The sequence below is a fragment of the Montipora foliosa genome, chromosome 3 (genome assembly GCF_036669935.1).
Source record: "Montipora foliosa isolate CH-2021 chromosome 3, ASM3666993v2, whole genome shotgun sequence".
NCBI classification, from domain to species: Eukaryota; Metazoa; Cnidaria; class Anthozoa; order Scleractinia; family Acroporidae; genus Montipora; species Montipora foliosa.
Genome location: NC_090871.1, coordinates 14,592,726 through 14,610,225, shown reverse-complemented (window position 1 = coordinate 14,610,225; position 17,500 = coordinate 14,592,726). Strand labels below are relative to the sequence as shown.

Sequence of the window (17,500 nt, the reverse complement as noted above, 5' to 3'; positions counted from 1 at the left end):
CTTGATCTTTGATCATGGAACCGCTCACCATTAGCAGTTCCTTTTTAAAAGTACACGGCACTGAGTATCAACCTGCTGTTGTTTGCGGCAACAAGAAGCAAGCCAAAGCCGAGGCAGCCATCTTTGCTCTAAAAGGTCTGGGGCTTATACCTGAAAATGCCGACATTTCTGCTTCATAAATCATACTATCGGTCAATTTTAGTGCGTGGGATTGAGTATGTGTCGAATTCAAGGCCAGTATCCCTTGTGGATCCTTCCTTGTCATCCGCTAAATTGACTACGGTCGTGTATCATTAACTTGATCCTTAGTTGGGTTTCAAGCGGAGTTATAGACTCCTACTCTGCCACTTTGAAAGAAAATTTCCTGGGAGGCCCACACCCTAACCACGTACTATCGATCTCAGACGTCGGTCGCCAAGGGCTTTTCTTCAGCCTACTTCATGAACCGTTGATTTCAGTCTGCGGTTATAAAATTCTGATCACGTGATAACATTTTTGCGGCTCTGCGGTTTCGAAAAAACTGATCTCGTGACGCTATTTTCTGTTGCTCTCCCCAAAGAAAAAACGCAAAACGATGTTGACAGCGATTAAAACCGGCCGAAGCTATTACGGGAAACCCAGGAAAAGCCTTGTCCGAGGAAATGAGAAAAAGGTGGAAAATCTTCGTCAGGTTTTTCTCTTATCTCGGCCGTGGGAAGAACGAAGGACTAGCGTCACGTGGTCGGTATTTTCAAAACCGCAGAGCAACAAAAGATGTTATCACGTGATCAGAAGTTTTCAACCGCAGACTGAAATCAACAGTCCGTGAAGTGGGCTGGAAAAAAAGCCCTTGTCCACGGACGTCTGAGATCGATAGTAAAGCCCGGTATACACTACAGAAATTTTTGGCACGGCTTGGGTGAAATTGGTACGGTTCCCAAAAAAAAAGGTTCGGCTCGGATAAAATTTGCAGTGTAAACAGCCTGTCAGTACCAAATTTTATCCGTACCGAACCAAAATTCTTACCCGTGCTGGGACCTTCGGCGAGGTAGTCCGAGTACGGACTGAAAAAATGGCACGGTTCGGATAGAACAAGCAGTGTAAACACTTTAAAGGGCAAAATTTGAGCCTTAATTCATATAGGCTAGCGGTTTTTTTAAGTACATTTCAAGATGGCGGCTCATTCTCCACCAAAATCACGCGGACGTTCTTCATTATAGTTGAACTGCGCATGGCTCCATGAGAAGTTACGCGGGCCCAAAAATTTTGGTACGGTAAAAATGGTGTAGTGTAAACAAAGTTTGCTGCACTCTTTTTGGGCACCCGTGCCAAAAACTTTCTGTAGTGTAAACCGGGCTTTAATCACACCTTCGATTGCTGTGTTGCCAGCATGGTTGTCCTGGTGGTGTAGTGGTTATCAAAAGCATAAAATGTTGTCTCCTAGCAATAAATAAAAAAATAGACCACAAATGAAGAGATGACACAACTTTAGTTTAATCATCCTAAAGAAGGCCGAAATGTAGGTGTAAACTAAAGTTGTGCCATCTCTTCATTTGTGGTCTATAAATAAATAAATAAATAAATATATATATATATATATATATATATATATATATATATATATATACAATATGTATACAATGTGCCCTCCCGGTTGTTACCATAATGGCTTTATGGCAACTCCATAAAGGAGTTATATATATATTTACTTGTGTAGGAAAGGAAAAATCAAAACATTAAAACATATAATAATAAGATAGAGATTATGTCATGAGCTTTTAAAAATCTCGATCGACTTTACAAACATTTGGTAATTTCGAAAGCTATTATTCACATAGTTTTTTTACTGCCGAGGTTTCTGCTTGTATCTCCTACATTTTAGGTTTTCGTTCTGTTAATTTCACTTGAACCACCCAGTTGCTTCCAGTAGCTACCTTGTAACCGCCTATTTTGAGCTAACGTCTCTTCGTGGTTAGCCAGAGCACTGCTGAGATCCCAGAAGAAGCTGCAATGAGATCAACAGAGGACAAGAAAGATGTAACATGATATTCCTCTGTTAAATGTTTTTTTTCAGATTCATTTGTTTCAAGGATCTTTCAACCTTTCCGTTCTCGACTTAAAATCATGTGAAATAAAGAGGATGGGAAATAGTAAGCAAATCGGGATAGTCAAAGGTTTTGTGGCGACGATCCTTTTTATAAGCCGAAGGTGTATTGCAAAGATTCACACCAGACCATCACTAATCCGTTTCCCAATTCCACAGTTTGTCGTTGACATCGTCAATCGTCAAAATGGACATCTTCATATGCTCATGATCCCTTCAACTTTGAAAAAGTCCAGGGTGGTTATTTCCGCCCCGTCTTCTCCCTTTCCCTTCCCTGTCTCATCTTCTCTTTTCCCTACCCTCCTTCTTCCCCGCCTTCTTCCCCCCTTGCCCCTTCTCCTTACCCCCCTCTCCTCTTTTCTTCTTCCCCTTGTCCTCCCCCTCTTCCCTGCCTTCTTCCCCTCGACCCCCTCCCCAGTCTTCCCCTCTCACCGTTTCCCGCCTTCTCCTCTTCCCTCCTCCTTTTATCCTCCATTTCTTCCTTTTTTTTTCCCATTTCTCTGCGGGATTCTGTCTATCCAAGACGAAAAAAAGGTCCAGCAAGTAACCCATAGAACGAGACATCGCCCCGGACGTAAAGACGACGACGATGGCTACGAGAGCGTAATCTCGAGATTATTCCAAGTCGATCGACATGGAAAGTGTGTATGAACATTGCGGAAATGAAATTGATATGAATGGTGCGGTTGCTTGCAGAGAAAGTTGACAATTTATCGTCAGGTGCTCGAGTCCTCCAGATATCCTCAAAATTGTATACTTTACGTCGCTGTCAGGACTAGAACGGTAAAACCGATTGTTTTGTAGCATTTTCGCTGACATAGTCGTCGTCTCTGCTTAATCGAAATAAACATGGTTTAAAATTTGGTAAGTGGGCAGTTTTTGGATCTCAGTTCCCAGTTTGATCTTCAGTGACTCAAATGTGCTCGCTTTTTTCTTCTCTGTGTAAAAACTAGTTACTAACTGGGAAGGGTGAAAGGGGGTTACCGGTTTCATTGACTCAAATAAAGGTCATTACCTTTGAATCACCCTTTTTTTTAGAGACCTCGTTATTTTGAGATTGGTACTCCCCGAAACAGACCTTTCCTGAAAATCACGAGCCTTGCGTAATTACCAATAAAAATGCATGCATCCTTGGTATAGACTTTTTTGTACCAACCTCGTTCCCAGGGTCTCTCTTCTCTGCCTCCATTTCCGTTAAGACGGCAATGGAGGCAGAGAAGAGAGACCATGGGAACGAGGTTGCTTCAGCACGAGATGTTTTTAATTAAGACAAGAACGGAAACCGGAAGTGGGTTCAAGACTAATTCTGACCACTCCGACGTTGAATTTGATCCTGGTAGTCCCTGTCAAACTTCTCTGCTGCACTTGTAAAAAGTCAACTGGTTTGCCTCCGGCCGGTTGGGATTCTTAACAGATGTTATTGTTGTTCTTTTCTGTCGTTTCGCTGATTGTGTTTCCTTTTCCCTGAAAAACGCCTAGGCGGTGTGGTCAGTTAAGCACGTAGGTGTGTATGTATGAACATTTGGCATGCCAGGACTGACATTTCTCCCACATTTATACACTAATCGTATGTAATTGAGAAATGATACATAGAAGTATAAATGTGGTAAGTCCCTTGACACTGAGTTAAAAAGGAAAACAGCTCATTCAGTTCCGGTAGTCTTCCGGTTGCCATCAGTGGCTCAAGTATGTCTTGTGATTATGTTCCATATTAGCTTATGACTTTAATCTTGGTAGTAAGACCCTAAACGTATTGGAAAAAAAAACTGGTCTAAAAATAGATTAGTCTGTGAAAATGCTGACCATGAGCTCCTAACCTAAACCTCCTAACTGAAATAACCGGCAATCTCTTAACATTCTTTGGGGGGAGAGTGGATCCGCAACATGAATTTACTGGATGGAAATACAGTACTTGGTTTAGATATGGAGTTGGGAGTAAAAAGTGTCTGTCACCAATTTTGTCCACGATTGTATTACGTGCTTATCAAGAGAAAATGAGGGGACAGAGAAGGAGGCTCCCGGTCCAGCCCTTGGGATATGTCATGTCCACGAAAGTTATTTTTAGACGAGCGGAAGTCTTCCAAGACTTCCGCATACAGGCTAACCTCGGTCCGATGTTTGAAAGAAAATATATGTTCATAAGCCTTCCACGTGCGCCATCATTTTCTCTTTTCACTAAGAACCTGAGAGCGAAGCAAGACTGCATGCGGGCGTCTCGGAAGACAGACATCCCCTAGAACAAAGACTTCCGCTCGTCTAAAAATAACTTTCGTGGACATGACATATCCCGGCCAACGCCTTGAGCCTCCTTCTCTGTCCCCTCATTTTCTCTTGGTGCTTATGTGATTTTACGGTTGTAGGTCATTGACCTGTGCCCAACTTTTCTGAACGCAGACGTCTTTATTGCACACTTGATGGGCACCAAAACATATAAGCAAAACTAATGGCACTTACGTACTTACTTTCTGAACTCTATCCCGCTCAAAAAATCGACAGCAATATCCTCTAATATTCGTGACATTTGTGACTTTATTCATCAGCTCGCAGACTCTTTGTTCCATCACTCCCGAATAGCGGTAATTGTAAGCCAAACACGCGGGAAATCGCAGACAGGTATCCTCACAATGAAGTTCTGAGAGAACAGAGTGAGCCCAAATCACGAGACCCTGAAGCTTGTGGTCAACGATTAGACCTCGGCTAATTGGTAAAGCTAAATTTTGGCCACCACATTGAGGTATTGCATGAGTTGTGGGTCTGGTTGTCGTTGAGACGTGTTCTACTTCTTCTGCTGACGGTGGATGTACTGAAGAGGACGAAAAAATCATGGTTCTAATACAGGAAAGTCTTTGAATTGCTGACGTCGTAGTAGTATATGGAATGGGGCGTTTGCAGTTGATGAAGCTATAGAGCTGTGGAGCTGTGGAGCTGTGAAGACAACCCCAAGGAACTAAGTACCCTATATTCATGTCGCGTTTATCTATCACTGATTCTATCCCTGACGATTCTGTTCGAGTTAACCAATCACAGTCTGGTAGTCTTTGTAATCATACAATCAATTGTGAAGGGCCCATTTAAGTTAGTTGTCTTATATTTACGTCTCGTTTTATAGAAAACAATAGCGCTGCTATTGCGTTTTTGACTACTCTACAGCAATGATATCCTGTGAGAAAAGAGATGAAAACTGGAATAATGTCTTTATATTTTTTACCCGTTTGGACTAATGGTTGGTGTTAGGGTATAATGTAAGTTCCTCGGGGAACCAGGCCCACTGCTCCACCCGCCACAGAACTCCCATTCGATATACTTACTATTCACCATTGTGCGCATTTGTCTCAGGCTTAGATATGACTAATAAAAAGATATATTTTAACTGTGAAAAGACATATGATAAGATTTTTAGATGATCGTAGTTATAAGAGCTATCGAGCCAATGCTTCATGCTTTCCTTTCGTTGCTACTTTGTTAATTTAAGGAGGCTCACACCAGTCTCAACTCCTTTCAAGAAACTGTACAATTAGAAGGATTGACTCTAGCTACAACACTGTACATAAACAGTATCACCAAGCAGCTCTGTTATGGTTTCACATACACCAACATTTAGTGCTTGACAAAGTAAAATATGCTGAATTGTGCTACCATAGCAAAAGGCGATTAATGTAAAAACACCCTGAATTTTGTCTTTAAATGTCTATATCTCAAAAACAAACACAGTGACCCCCTTTTTATCGCTGGAAAGTACTAAACAGGCTAAATTCAACTTTTTTGCAGAATTTTTAAAAAACATTTCTTGAGCGGACTCTCAGCTATCTTCACAACATGCTATTTCTGACAGTTGTAGCCTGCGAAATTGGCAGAAATGGATATTTTGACGGCACGGACCAGAGGATTCGGTCCGGTTGTCTGGTGGGGATTATGAGTAATTTGTCGTACAAATAGTGATCCGTTAGGGATTTGAATCAGTCTAGGTTCAGCTTTCTTCGCCTACTTTTTTGTTAAAATTTCCCCTTAGCCTCCATAGGATTGTGGCACTTGCATAGGGTTTGGAGAATACGTTCCCTCATTCCCGAAGGGTTTTGGGTTTTCGTATCCGGCAGGTGCCCAGTGTACTTTTCCTTTAACATGTTTTTAGGAGGTCAGTACCATTAAGTATGCTTAAGTATTGTTATGCTAGAGCGGAGTTTGTATGCTCATGGTTAGCAAAATAAAGCGGCTTGTGCCGCTTGCTGTCCTACATGCCCATGTATCTACACAGTTGTGTTGTGATTGGAGTTAGTCGTGTTGTGTCTGATTGGAAAGTGGAGTCAAAATTGGAATATTTAAGGAGGCTCCTTAGAGGTTTAGGGCCGCGCGCAAGCTAGGCGCTACTTTGGCGCGTAAAGCCTGAAATCGCGCCTGTCATTAGATGCAATAAATTGACACCAAAAAAAATTTACGCCTTATTATGTCGGTACTCATATTGGTAAACCTGTACAGGGAATACGTTGAGAGAAATTAACTAGGTTTCGTTTTGTAACTCGTTCCCTGTAGTAAGGAATTTCTTTACGGTGCCTGTTATTCCACTATGGAGAATTTTTTAACTTTGCAAAGAGTTTCATCGCAGGCTACTCGTAACTTGGGGTCAACGGTTGCGTTTTTGAGATGTAAACGTTTCCATACAAACTATAAGGTCTTTTTAGATGGCTTCTCCTGTTGTCTATGGTAACCTACAGGGAAATCTATCCATGCGAGAAATTTTGGTTATGACGTCACGTACGTCTGCCTTTCTGCCTGTCCGCCCGTCCAGACTGTCGGGGTGGGGAGGCAGGAGAGCCTTTGGGGAAGGGAGTGTTCAGGCAATAAAAAATTAGCCAATGAGCGCGCGAGAATTTTGCAGTCATTGTAAAATTAACAAATAGGCCATTTCTGAGTTGATGTTTGTCTCAGTTTCAAAGCGAGTCCTGGTGCACAACATTCAAATGGAAATGAGTTGCGTATTCTTATGCAAATCAAACTCATTTCCCTTGCAATAGTTGAGCACCAAGACTCCCTTCGAAACCGAGACAAACATCAACTCGGAAATGGCCTATTTGTTAATTTTACAATGACTGCAAAATTCTCGCGCGCTCATTGGCTAATTTTTATTGTCAATAAGCGGGCAAACACATAAATTTATGCGATATTGACGCGCTCGCGTCAGATTGAAAAAAATTGAAGTTTCTCTCATTTTTGTGTCACGTTCTTCTCGTGTTTTGATTTTATTTTGACCCCTCTGTCTTTTTGTTATTGTAAAAAACGAATAGATACCAGTTTTAATTTCATTCGTCTGTCCTGTTATTGACAATGAATTTTGTCATAACATTGTCAAAGTAGTCTGCGGATCAGACGAAATTCGTGATCAATAACAAGACAGACGCACGAAAAACTGACATCAATTTGTCAAATTTACAAAGGTTAGCTTTCAGGTAAGCGTGATGTTTTCGTTCTTAATATATGCCTTGCTGCCTCACATATTTTGTAAAACTCTCTAAAAAACGAAGAAGTCCTGAAAACGTTTGCAATTCCGTGTTGACAGAGATTCTTGAATATTTCAACCATCATTGTGTGAAATGGATGTCCAGTCATGAGCTGCTTTGTTTGACTGTGAAATAAGGGGCACCCAACGTCAATTTTCGGAAAATATCTGTTCGGAAGATGATTTGAGATCCAGAATTTTCGGACCGTTTGTTGTAACATTTCTTGCTTGCCTGCCTGTCATAGGATTTTCGAGCATCTAAAAAATGGTATAATTGCCAATTTTTAACGGATTTGTACCCTAAAAAGGTCACCTAGAATTTTCGGGAGCCTTTTTTCTGGCTGAAATTTTCGAAAAAGTAAGTTTTGATCACCATAATTTTCGGCTAGGGAATTCGAGTAGATATAAAATTTTTAGGGCATAAAAATATGCCTATATCTACCATTTAAATACGAAAATACGTTTAACAATGCTATGTTTAAGTGGTTTTGAACTATATTCTCGTTGGGTGCCCTAAGGCTTGTGAAATTGCAGTGGAGTAAGCGAATTTACTACGCTTTAGGTTGACTTTTAAATGAATAACATTTTTGCTGTTGTTCTAAACTGAAGAGAGAGGAACTGAAAGGTTGACAGTTAAACGGAAATTGTTGTGAAACTGAGAGATTTATGGAAGTCACATCGCTTGCGATGAAGACGGTTTGTGGCTCGCGTAGCCCGGGTGAGGAAGAGAGAGGACCCTGGGAACAAGGTTGGTGACGTAGGCGGAGGTGTGCCGCAAGCTCGGCCTTGTTTTCACAGGTTCTTGAACAGAGATGACACACTAATCCCGTTGGGGCTGCGCTAAGAGGATCCTTTCTGCGGAACCTGCTCTGAATAATGCAGTTGGAACGGGAAGACCTTAGACAGCATTGACCAGAACCAGGTTGCTGACCAGCGGTTTTCGTTAAAACAATGGTTTGCTGGGGGTGCTCAGTCTCGCGGGCTCAGAAAACCTGGTTGTGGTCATTGTTATTTAAGATACTTCTACGCTATAAAAGACGATCAAGAGAAATTGATCAAGTGAAAAAGATTTCAGTTATAGTTGTTGATTAAAATTCATTTGTTGGTTATTGTTTGCAAGGCTTGTTTGTTTACAGGTGTCAGCTCAGAGGTGTCTGATCTGTTTAATCACTGTAAACTGTATACCGTAATAATGACGATTAATTTTATACTTTATGCAAAAGCATAATGTTTTCCATGTACATTACATTATATTGCTTTCTGGAGTTAGAAACGGGGGCTCCGCTTTTAGGCTTGTAGTAAACGTACGTGTGAGCATCTCTAGCTATGAATATGATTAAAAAGGTGTACAGACCGCCGGACTTGCCAAGAGTGTCAAATTTCAAATGAGAAGTTTTGCCTTAATTGTAATTTGATTTAGTGATTTGGTATTACAATCTAGAATCTTTAAAAAAGTGTGGAAGAAATAGTCCTTGTAATAAAACAGTTTCTTGAAATTGTTGAAACTGGTTTAAGCCACCTTTGAGGAACATTCATGACAGAAAGCCATGCTACAAACTGAACTTGCTACTTTTCTTTTATGGGTTCCAATCTTGTTCAAGCCTGAATTTTTCAAGCTTCCCTATTTCTTGCATTCACAATTGGCGACGATCTGAAAATCAAAGGAATTTTTTCAGCCTATAGTTGCCTTCGTTCTATTCCATTCACCTGATGTGGCTGGACAAAGGTCGCAAGTCTTCTGGCAGCTTTCCACTGCGAAATCTGTTTGACAACCTCCAGTCTTTTTAATCCCCCAGCAAATAATATAAAATCCCTTGTCTGAACAAGACGCTGCAATAAAGAATAAAAAAATATGTAAAATGAATCATTTCAATCGTTTTGATGTTTTATTATTCAAATTCAATTTCAAGTTTATTTAAGGCTTAAGAACATGTACAAAATAAAATAAGCACTGCCCACAGTTAGCTACAGCTATTCGCGGCGCGCAGTGGTTTCAACGCATGACAAATCGCAGCAACTCCACCTTACAGAATGAAAAAGTAACTTACAATGATTAACAGGTAAAACAAGAGAAACGAAAATACGATGACAAAACTAAGACCAATTGTGTACAATTAAAGAAACGAGATTTACGATTAGAGGAAGATACTTAACCGATTACCAACAATATTTAGATTAAAAAAGAAAAGGAAAATTATAAGAAATTATATCACTTTGAATACGTAAGCGAACATAGCCATAGCCACAGTGTGAAATATAATATACAAGTACGTTTAGATAATGTTGACAAGAGCGGTATGGATTATGCAAATATATAATGCACCTGTCACAGCAAGCCACCTCCCCCTTCCACCCCCTGCAAACATGGGGCATGGGTGGAGCTTTGTGGGGTCTTTGACTCTTTGCCTTGCCCTAGGGGGTGAGGGACTAATTCATTTTTTTTTGCGTTGCCTTCCAAGAGGGATGGGAGATTATTACATTTTGGCCTTTGCTTTTCCATATGGGGTGGGGGATTAGTACATTTTAGACCGTTGCCTTGTCCGAGCAAGAAGGAGTAAGGACACTTTAATAACCCAGTTGGAAAGGGGTCAGAATGTGCACAGTAGGAAGTAGCAAGGATTGACAGACCTACAGAACTCCTTAACGAGTGAGGCGTTTGTACCATATTTTCGGTCTTTGACCTCTTTAACTTCATTGCTCTTACGAGTATGTCTTTTATGGATTTCCCCCTTTGAAAAGATAGGAGTGGTTGCTGGTTTTGCATCAAGTGCATGTTTAAGGTTTGGCACTGGCGGGTGATACTGTGTCACAAAGCCCGGGGCAAGATATCTTAAGAGATTTCATTCCTTTGCTTTAGCGCTGACTCCCTCAGTCTGTGAATTTGATGTCTGATAGAAGTGTCTCAATCAGACGTTTTGGATAGTTTCTAGCACGGAGACGTGATTTGAATTTGTAAATGTTCTCTTCAAAAGTTGTTCTTGAAGAATTAGTGCGCAAAAGTCTTAAGGGATTCGCCCTTCACGCATCCTTTTTTGACACCTGGTGGGTGGCTGGAGGAAAAATGAGTGTACTGAGAGGTTTCAGTCGGCTTGAAGTGTGTTTTTATATCCAGAATGGATTGATTTTGAAAGCGTTTGCCTTTGTATGCAATAGTGTCAAGAAATGTGCCTTAACAGGGGGCCCACACAATGTGTTTGTGTAGCCGATTGTTATTTTATAGTAAATGTACTAGATTTACCGTTTGCCTCACCTATTGCGATATATCGCAAACTATGTATATAAATCAATGATAAATATACGTTGAATTACCTTACCTGTGGTATATAGTCGTCCTTTTGCCTCAAAAGTGGTTTTTGAGGCGAACTCAAAATCATTCAAAATCGCTCAAAAAACCACTTGTGAGGCAAAAAGGACGACTATATACCACAGGTAAGGTAATTCAACGTATATTTATCATTGATTTATATACATAGTTAGCGATATATCGCAATAGGTGAGGCAAAAAACGGTAAATCTAGTACATTTACTATAAAAGAACAATCGGCCACAAAAACACATTGTGTGGGCCCTCTGTGGTGGCTTCAGTGTTTGAGATCTCAGCCGTAAATTTGATGGTAGGGTGGTGTGAGTTTGCTTGTGTGATGAACTTGTCTATATCCGGTTTGCTGACATCCCACAACGAAAAAATGTCGTCAATGTATTGTTTCCAAATCATTGGCTTTATGACGCTTTTGCTAATATAAGAATCTGCCTCAAGATCGGCCATAAAGATATTTTCAAAGGTAACGGCCATTTTAGTGCCCATGGCAGTACCATGAATTTGTAGATAGTTCTTTCCGTTGAACTGGAAAGAATTATTTTTGAGTACGAGTCTTAGCATTTCTTTATATAGTTTGTGGGGATCGGAGGGTCATTTTTGTGAAAGTTTTAGTATGCTTTGCATATAATGTAGTGATTTCCTCTTCCTGTGGTATATTTGTTTACTATATGACTAGCTCCGTGAGCGGGCAAAATGAACCAAATCCCGCGCTGTCATTGGCTACCCGAGCAGGCAAGACGGAGCTATACCACCCGCTCGGAATTATTCGCTTGGTCCCGCAAGATCAAAGATCATGTCATCCAACATGAGCGACTTCTGGTTGAGTTGCTAATTTATGCGTAACGTCAGTTGCCAACAAAGAACGATAGACGCTCAGTCATATTTTTCCAAAACTAAGGATCCCAGCGAACTGACGCCGTTTACTCTATCCCGTGCAATGACTGTGTTGGTGAGTATATCGGGCAGACCAAACATCAGTTTAGTTTGGTGCGTTGTTTAAAGGAGCATCAAAAGGCGGTTTTTCAGGCTTTGCAAGCATACTTGCTTAACTAACCACACAATTACGGGGGGGGGGGGGGGGGGGGAAAGGGGGGGGGGGATGGGGGGGTAATTCCAGAATTATCACCACCAACACGCGGTAACATGAAAGCCGTTAATTTGTTTGGGAGCTTGGCACATCATAGTTAATATATGGATGTGGCTATGAAACTCGACAAGTTTCTTTGTCAGTTATATTTTTGCTCGCCGTTTCGGCCCTGACCATGCACAAACCACACCCTTTTTCTAAAAGACAGCCAATCAGAAGTTTCGATCAATTTATTCAAAACTCGGTTGTGAACCGAGGACAAAAGATTTTACATGGCCACGGTCAAGTTAACATGAAGCGCGATGTCACTCTTCTCGCTGTTTTAGTGTCCAGAGTTTCAGAACCAGTCCATCTATATGAACTACGGGCACATGAATGCCACCCACGCTCTTTTGAATGGTAATCGTGGCGGGCCTTTTTCCAGACACCTATTTGCACCGCCTTATAAAAGAACGCTAATTAACAATTAGACCCGTAACCCGCAAGAGGGTCCCAATGGGGTAGTGGCTTTTACGGCTAACAGTTAAATTTTAAGCATTTTTATTAACATTTTGGCCCTTTTACGGTTAACGGTTAATTTGCTCCCATTACGGTTATCTGAAATTTTGATAATTAATTACCATTGTTTTACATAATTTAGAATATAATAATTAACTTAAAATATAATCGTTAATTTCCATGCATCGGTGTGAAGCATGGCAAAATCATGAAAAGTATAGGGAACATTCTCGGTTGACAAAAAATGAAATTTATCTGATCCACAAATACATATCAGTCCCGCGTGCGGGACGTTGAAATTTGGAACTTTTAATGTCGAAGAAATAAAACAAGTAATTGGTGCAAACGGCTTATTGACAATCTCAACAACAGACAAACCAACTAATTTTACTAAAAATACGCCTACGGACATTTGATTAACAACGCACCAATCATTGTTTACAGTCTTCAGTCACAGCTTATAACAACACGGCTTAACTGACGAACGACCAATAACATCACGACTTGGTTGACCAATCAGATCAACGACCAGAGTATTTATACCACCTACTGACTTTACACAAATCACTTGTCTCTGATCGGTGATGACTTACCCTCAGTTTGCCGAAACGTCAGTCAGTGTCAGTCCTTCTCAGGACTACACTCTGCAGGACGATCGTACTTCACTCAGTTATATGACCCATGGATTCAAACCATTTACGATCCTTTTTTATCTCAAAGCTTTCAAGTCCAGTGCTCTTGACACTAGCGAAATTAAAACCACATACCTAGCTGACATCTTGAGCCTACCCTGCTTTCTGTTCTTGACTCGTTTTACCGTACTTGATTTTTAAAGCCACTTACCGTTTAGCTCGCTTTCCATTCCGAGCCAAACAAGAAGGGCAATTCCAGTTCCAGTTGTTGTTGAGTTAGTATGGCATAAAGTTTCAGGTCAAACGACCGCAAGCCAAAGTTCTTGGCCTGGTCATTGAAGCCAAGTAGGTCAATCAAAATACTTTTGAAGGAATCAGTATATTTGTGATCTCAACCGATTTGAACCCTTGCTTTGTATCTTTTCTATGGGCTTCTCCTCTCCAGTGTGTTAGTTTCACTATCCATTGCTACAATCTCGGTTATAAATTTCTGTGTTTCAAAGACAGTAGGAAAAAACTATTGACTATTTCATGAATGCCCGAAAGTTATTGCTCTATCAACATTGATACGGGGGCGAGGGGTTGTATTGTGGGTTGGTGTCACCATCTTTTTGGCCGGGATTGAAGCTATGGATAGACGCCATTCATAAAGAGAAACTGAACAACAAGATCGGAAAATTGCGAGAGATGTCAAAACGTCACTGAGGCGGCTATCAAGTCTGTCAAAGTGTGTGATACGATCCATTTCAAAGACGCATCCACCATTTCGATTCCGGCGTTGTGAAATGACTTTAATTAGCCGAATTAGTTAAACGATACGTAAATGGAGTTCTTTACAAGACAATTGAGACCTTTAATTTGCGCTATTATATTTTTTTACGGCTAACGGTTTTCAACTTGTTTTACGGCTAACGGTTACATTTTTGGCTCTTTTACGGCTAACGGTTAAACCCCATTGAGACCCTTCCGCAAGGGCTCCAGCTCAATAGCCTATGAGGCGAAGCCCCCACTCGCTTTTTACATGCAGTTGCTTTCATTTCCCCGACTATCTGGGAGCCTGGAATAGGCTAGTTTTAGTATCATCCAACTAGTCGGACAGAAAAGGCAATAATAAAGTTAGCAAATGCAACTTGAACTAATAATTATTTATTTGAGAATAAAACGAAAGAAAGCGTCACGTTTTTCGCTACTCGGGAACTATTATTCATAGTCCTCTAGTGGCGTAGCCAATTAAAATGCAGGATTTGCATTAGTCCACTAGTTGGGTGATACTAATTACAATTACTAAGCTTCCTTTCCCTTTTTAGCAAAGTCGTGGCAGATAAAAGAACTCTTGGGATAAAATTGGATGACCCCTGATGAAGACAATAGACAGGGGTGACGATATGTTGGGTATTTGAATCGAAACTTTCTAAGGCGAATTCAATTTTATGCAAACCAGAATAGGCATCAAGATATGGATTACGTTTTTGCAAATTCGTACATGTTCATTGCCGTGACTTTAACATCTTCAGTTCCCACAGCCTGACCTTGTAGCTTAGTCGGTAGCTATATAGAGCAACGGGGCAATTTCATTATTGGTGATTCACATCTTTACATACCTTCTAACATTGCTCTGGTGAACCATAGATACCAACAAAGAACTGAAGAAAAAAAAAATTTAAAGTTAATTCAAAAGAAACTGGAAAGAGATGTTAGGTGTTTGACAGCGATGAAGCAGTATTTTTGGCCAGTTCAGATCTCAATGATTGCTACGAACTTTACATTATGAGAAAGGAAGAAAAATATACTCAAAATAAAAGAAATAAGACAGACAGCAGATTTACTAATGAACACAACAAGCCGTCTTAAATAATTGCTTCAGGTCCCACTTCCTGAGAGAGGAAGAAGAATATTGTCAAAATAAAATAAATAAGACGGACAGCAGATTTATTAATGAACACAACAAGCCTTCTTAAATAATCGCTTCAGGTCCCACTTCCATGGTTACTAAAAAGAAACCGTACATTTAATAATTTCCAGATTTCCAGGAGTCGTATTTTATAGTTTTCGGATCCATAAGTCTTTCTTTTTTTCAAGGTGACCTTAATTTCTATTTGCTCAATGTAGCGAAACTCATTACGGGCATGGTCAATAAATTAAGAAAAAAGTGACTGTTGCGTGCGGGATGGCATAAAGGCCCAAACCGTCGATTGCGAAGACATTCTTATTCATCCATTCGCATCCGAAGTAAATTAGAGAGACAGTTTACTTTTGAAATGCTCGGAGGAACACCTGGCTTGAAAAATTTATTTACTTTTTTTTCCTAAGACGTCGACCTTTTACTGCATAATTCTGTCCTCCTATTGATACGGTTTCTCCTTTATAAACGACTATCGCACTGTGCTAACCTTTCAATTAATATTGCCCCTCAAAAATTGCCTTGTAAAATTTCTTGTGAATTAATAATTTAGACCCAAGGAAAAGGCGAAGTCAATCGAAAAAAAAAAAAAATTCTCTGGATCATTGGGCTTCAAGATTTTGTCCCCTAGCTTATATAGGTTCGAAAATGTTGCAGTTCTCGATAAAGTGCTCAAAAATTGAGAACTGAATTTTTCAAGTTTCGAACAGCTTCCCAAACACACTGTTCACATTCTGATGCGAACTAAATATACTTTATATTTTGTCAAAATCGCGCGGTAAGAAGTGGTTCATAGACTCTATTCTATTTCCTTCCGGAAAGGAAGAAGTAAGTTATTCCTGGATTCAGTTTCGAGTGAGACATGTTCATTTTGTAGTTGAATCCTCCGTTTCAGTATTTTAGGATTCGAAGCCCTAACGTTCTGTTAGATTTGTTAGCGCTAGGATCAAGTAGTACATTAACGGTAGGCCTCCTAACTATTACGATTACCCACATCATAGATTTTACCTGCGAAATTAAGCCGCGTCATTCCGGTCGATCCACGGTCTAAAATACGTGCTCCTACCATGCACTGAATTTGAATCTGAAAGTGTTATGACTTATTGATATCCCTTTTATTTGCATTAATAGACAGCTTTAATAACGTTACAAAACAAAGTTTATTGTGCACTATTCACGGGGTGATATACCCCCGACTAATAATTTTAAAATAGGAATGTTTCACAATATCGATCACAAGGTGATCAGTCAGCTCGGGTTGGATGCATTCTATCTAAAACTGATTCGATTCTGTCCGCTTTTTGATGAAATAACAACTTGTCTTCGATAGGAGACGCTTACAATAAGACTTTTAAGTTTTCATCAGAGGTTTTCATCAGAGGTACTGTAGAGCTTAAAAGCTCTACAGTACCTCTGATGAAAACAGATAGGAGATTGTTTGTAACTATCTTTGGTGAACGACAGTAATCGAACAGCAAAAGTTAATTGAACTTATTGACATTCTTGGCACCTTTCATGATACTAAAAACAAAGAAGTGGAACTTGGAAATTGCTCAACGAATTAAGACTTTTTCCTGTTGTAATTGGAATGCACTTAACAACGAACATTTGCTTTAAGAATGAGTTTGGACAGGTGGTCAATATTATGCTATGACGCTCATTTTGTTTTCATGCGAAACGTCTTCTCAAGTTACTAGCAATTGCCGTTGTAATCTGATGCTAGAAGCCCATGAAGTCATTGTAGACAACGAATCTATGAAAACGCCTGCGTGTAACATCTCGGTGCGACATTTCATATATATATAATATATATATATATATACGAACGTAATTGACCACTTTCCACATGGGCCTTTCAGGACCAATATATGAAACACAATCAACGAAACGACAGAACACAACAACAACAACAACTGTTTAGAATCCCAACTGGCCGGAGGCAAAACAGTTAGCTATTTACAAGTGCGGCCGAGAAGTTGAACCAGGGACTACCAGCTGAGGAACAAATTCAACCAGTGGTCAGAACGTGTCTTGAACCCGGGAACTCCACCTCCTCCTGAGTCAGGATTGTTTTTATATCCTGAGCATCGTATGGTTGAGGACGCCAAACATCTTGTCTCTTCCTGCGTTTGATTTCGTGCGTTTTTCGGAAGCCGAAAATCCTCCTGTAAATTTCCAAGCTAAGACTTGGCTTTCAAGGTTTGGCTAAATTTCCGAGTTTGAACGGGCGAGCGGCAAACAAATCGAGGGCTAGGGATTGAATGATTAAAGGATAATCGTGAAAATTAAACCTATCAAAGCGTTCCTGCAAAAATAACCGTGAAAAGAAAAACATTCTGCCATGAAAACCCTTTAATAACTGGTTCCAACAGTCCTGACATTTCTGAATGAGAATGATCGATAGTTAAACAACGTCGCCCAAGAAAAAAATATTGCTGACCAGTCTTTTTTAAAGGATTTTTAGACGCGCATTTTCGGAGAATCCACCTA

The 17,500-nt window shown here is 40.2% G+C and overlaps 1 protein-coding gene across 3 annotated transcripts in view; it reads right to left on the bottom strand.

Annotated features, from left to right (window-relative positions):
* LOC137996861 (uncharacterized) overlaps window positions 1–16,112 on the bottom strand; it is a 20,876-nt gene extending 4,764 nt beyond the window's left edge. For 2 of the 3 annotated variants that reach the window (XM_068842479.1, XM_068842480.1), the window contains exons 1-5: window positions 16,019–16,112; window positions 14,712–14,753; window positions 9,282–9,404; window positions 4,546–4,886; window positions 1,914–1,984 (exon numbers count right to left, since the gene is read on the bottom strand). In XM_068842479.1, the coding sequence (XP_068698580.1) occupies window positions 1,952–1,984; window positions 4,546–4,886; window positions 9,282–9,404; window positions 14,712–14,753; window positions 16,019–16,079 (600 nt within the window). In that variant the 5' untranslated portion in view covers window positions 16,080–16,112 and the 3' untranslated portion in view covers window positions 1,914–1,951. Of the gene's footprint in view, window positions 1–1,651; window positions 1,985–4,545; window positions 4,887–9,281; window positions 9,405–14,711; window positions 14,754–16,018 lie in introns of those variants that run through there. The other variant, XM_068842478.1, reaches the window with a different exon arrangement.
* Between the last annotated feature and the right edge of the window lie 1,388 nt (window positions 16,113–17,500).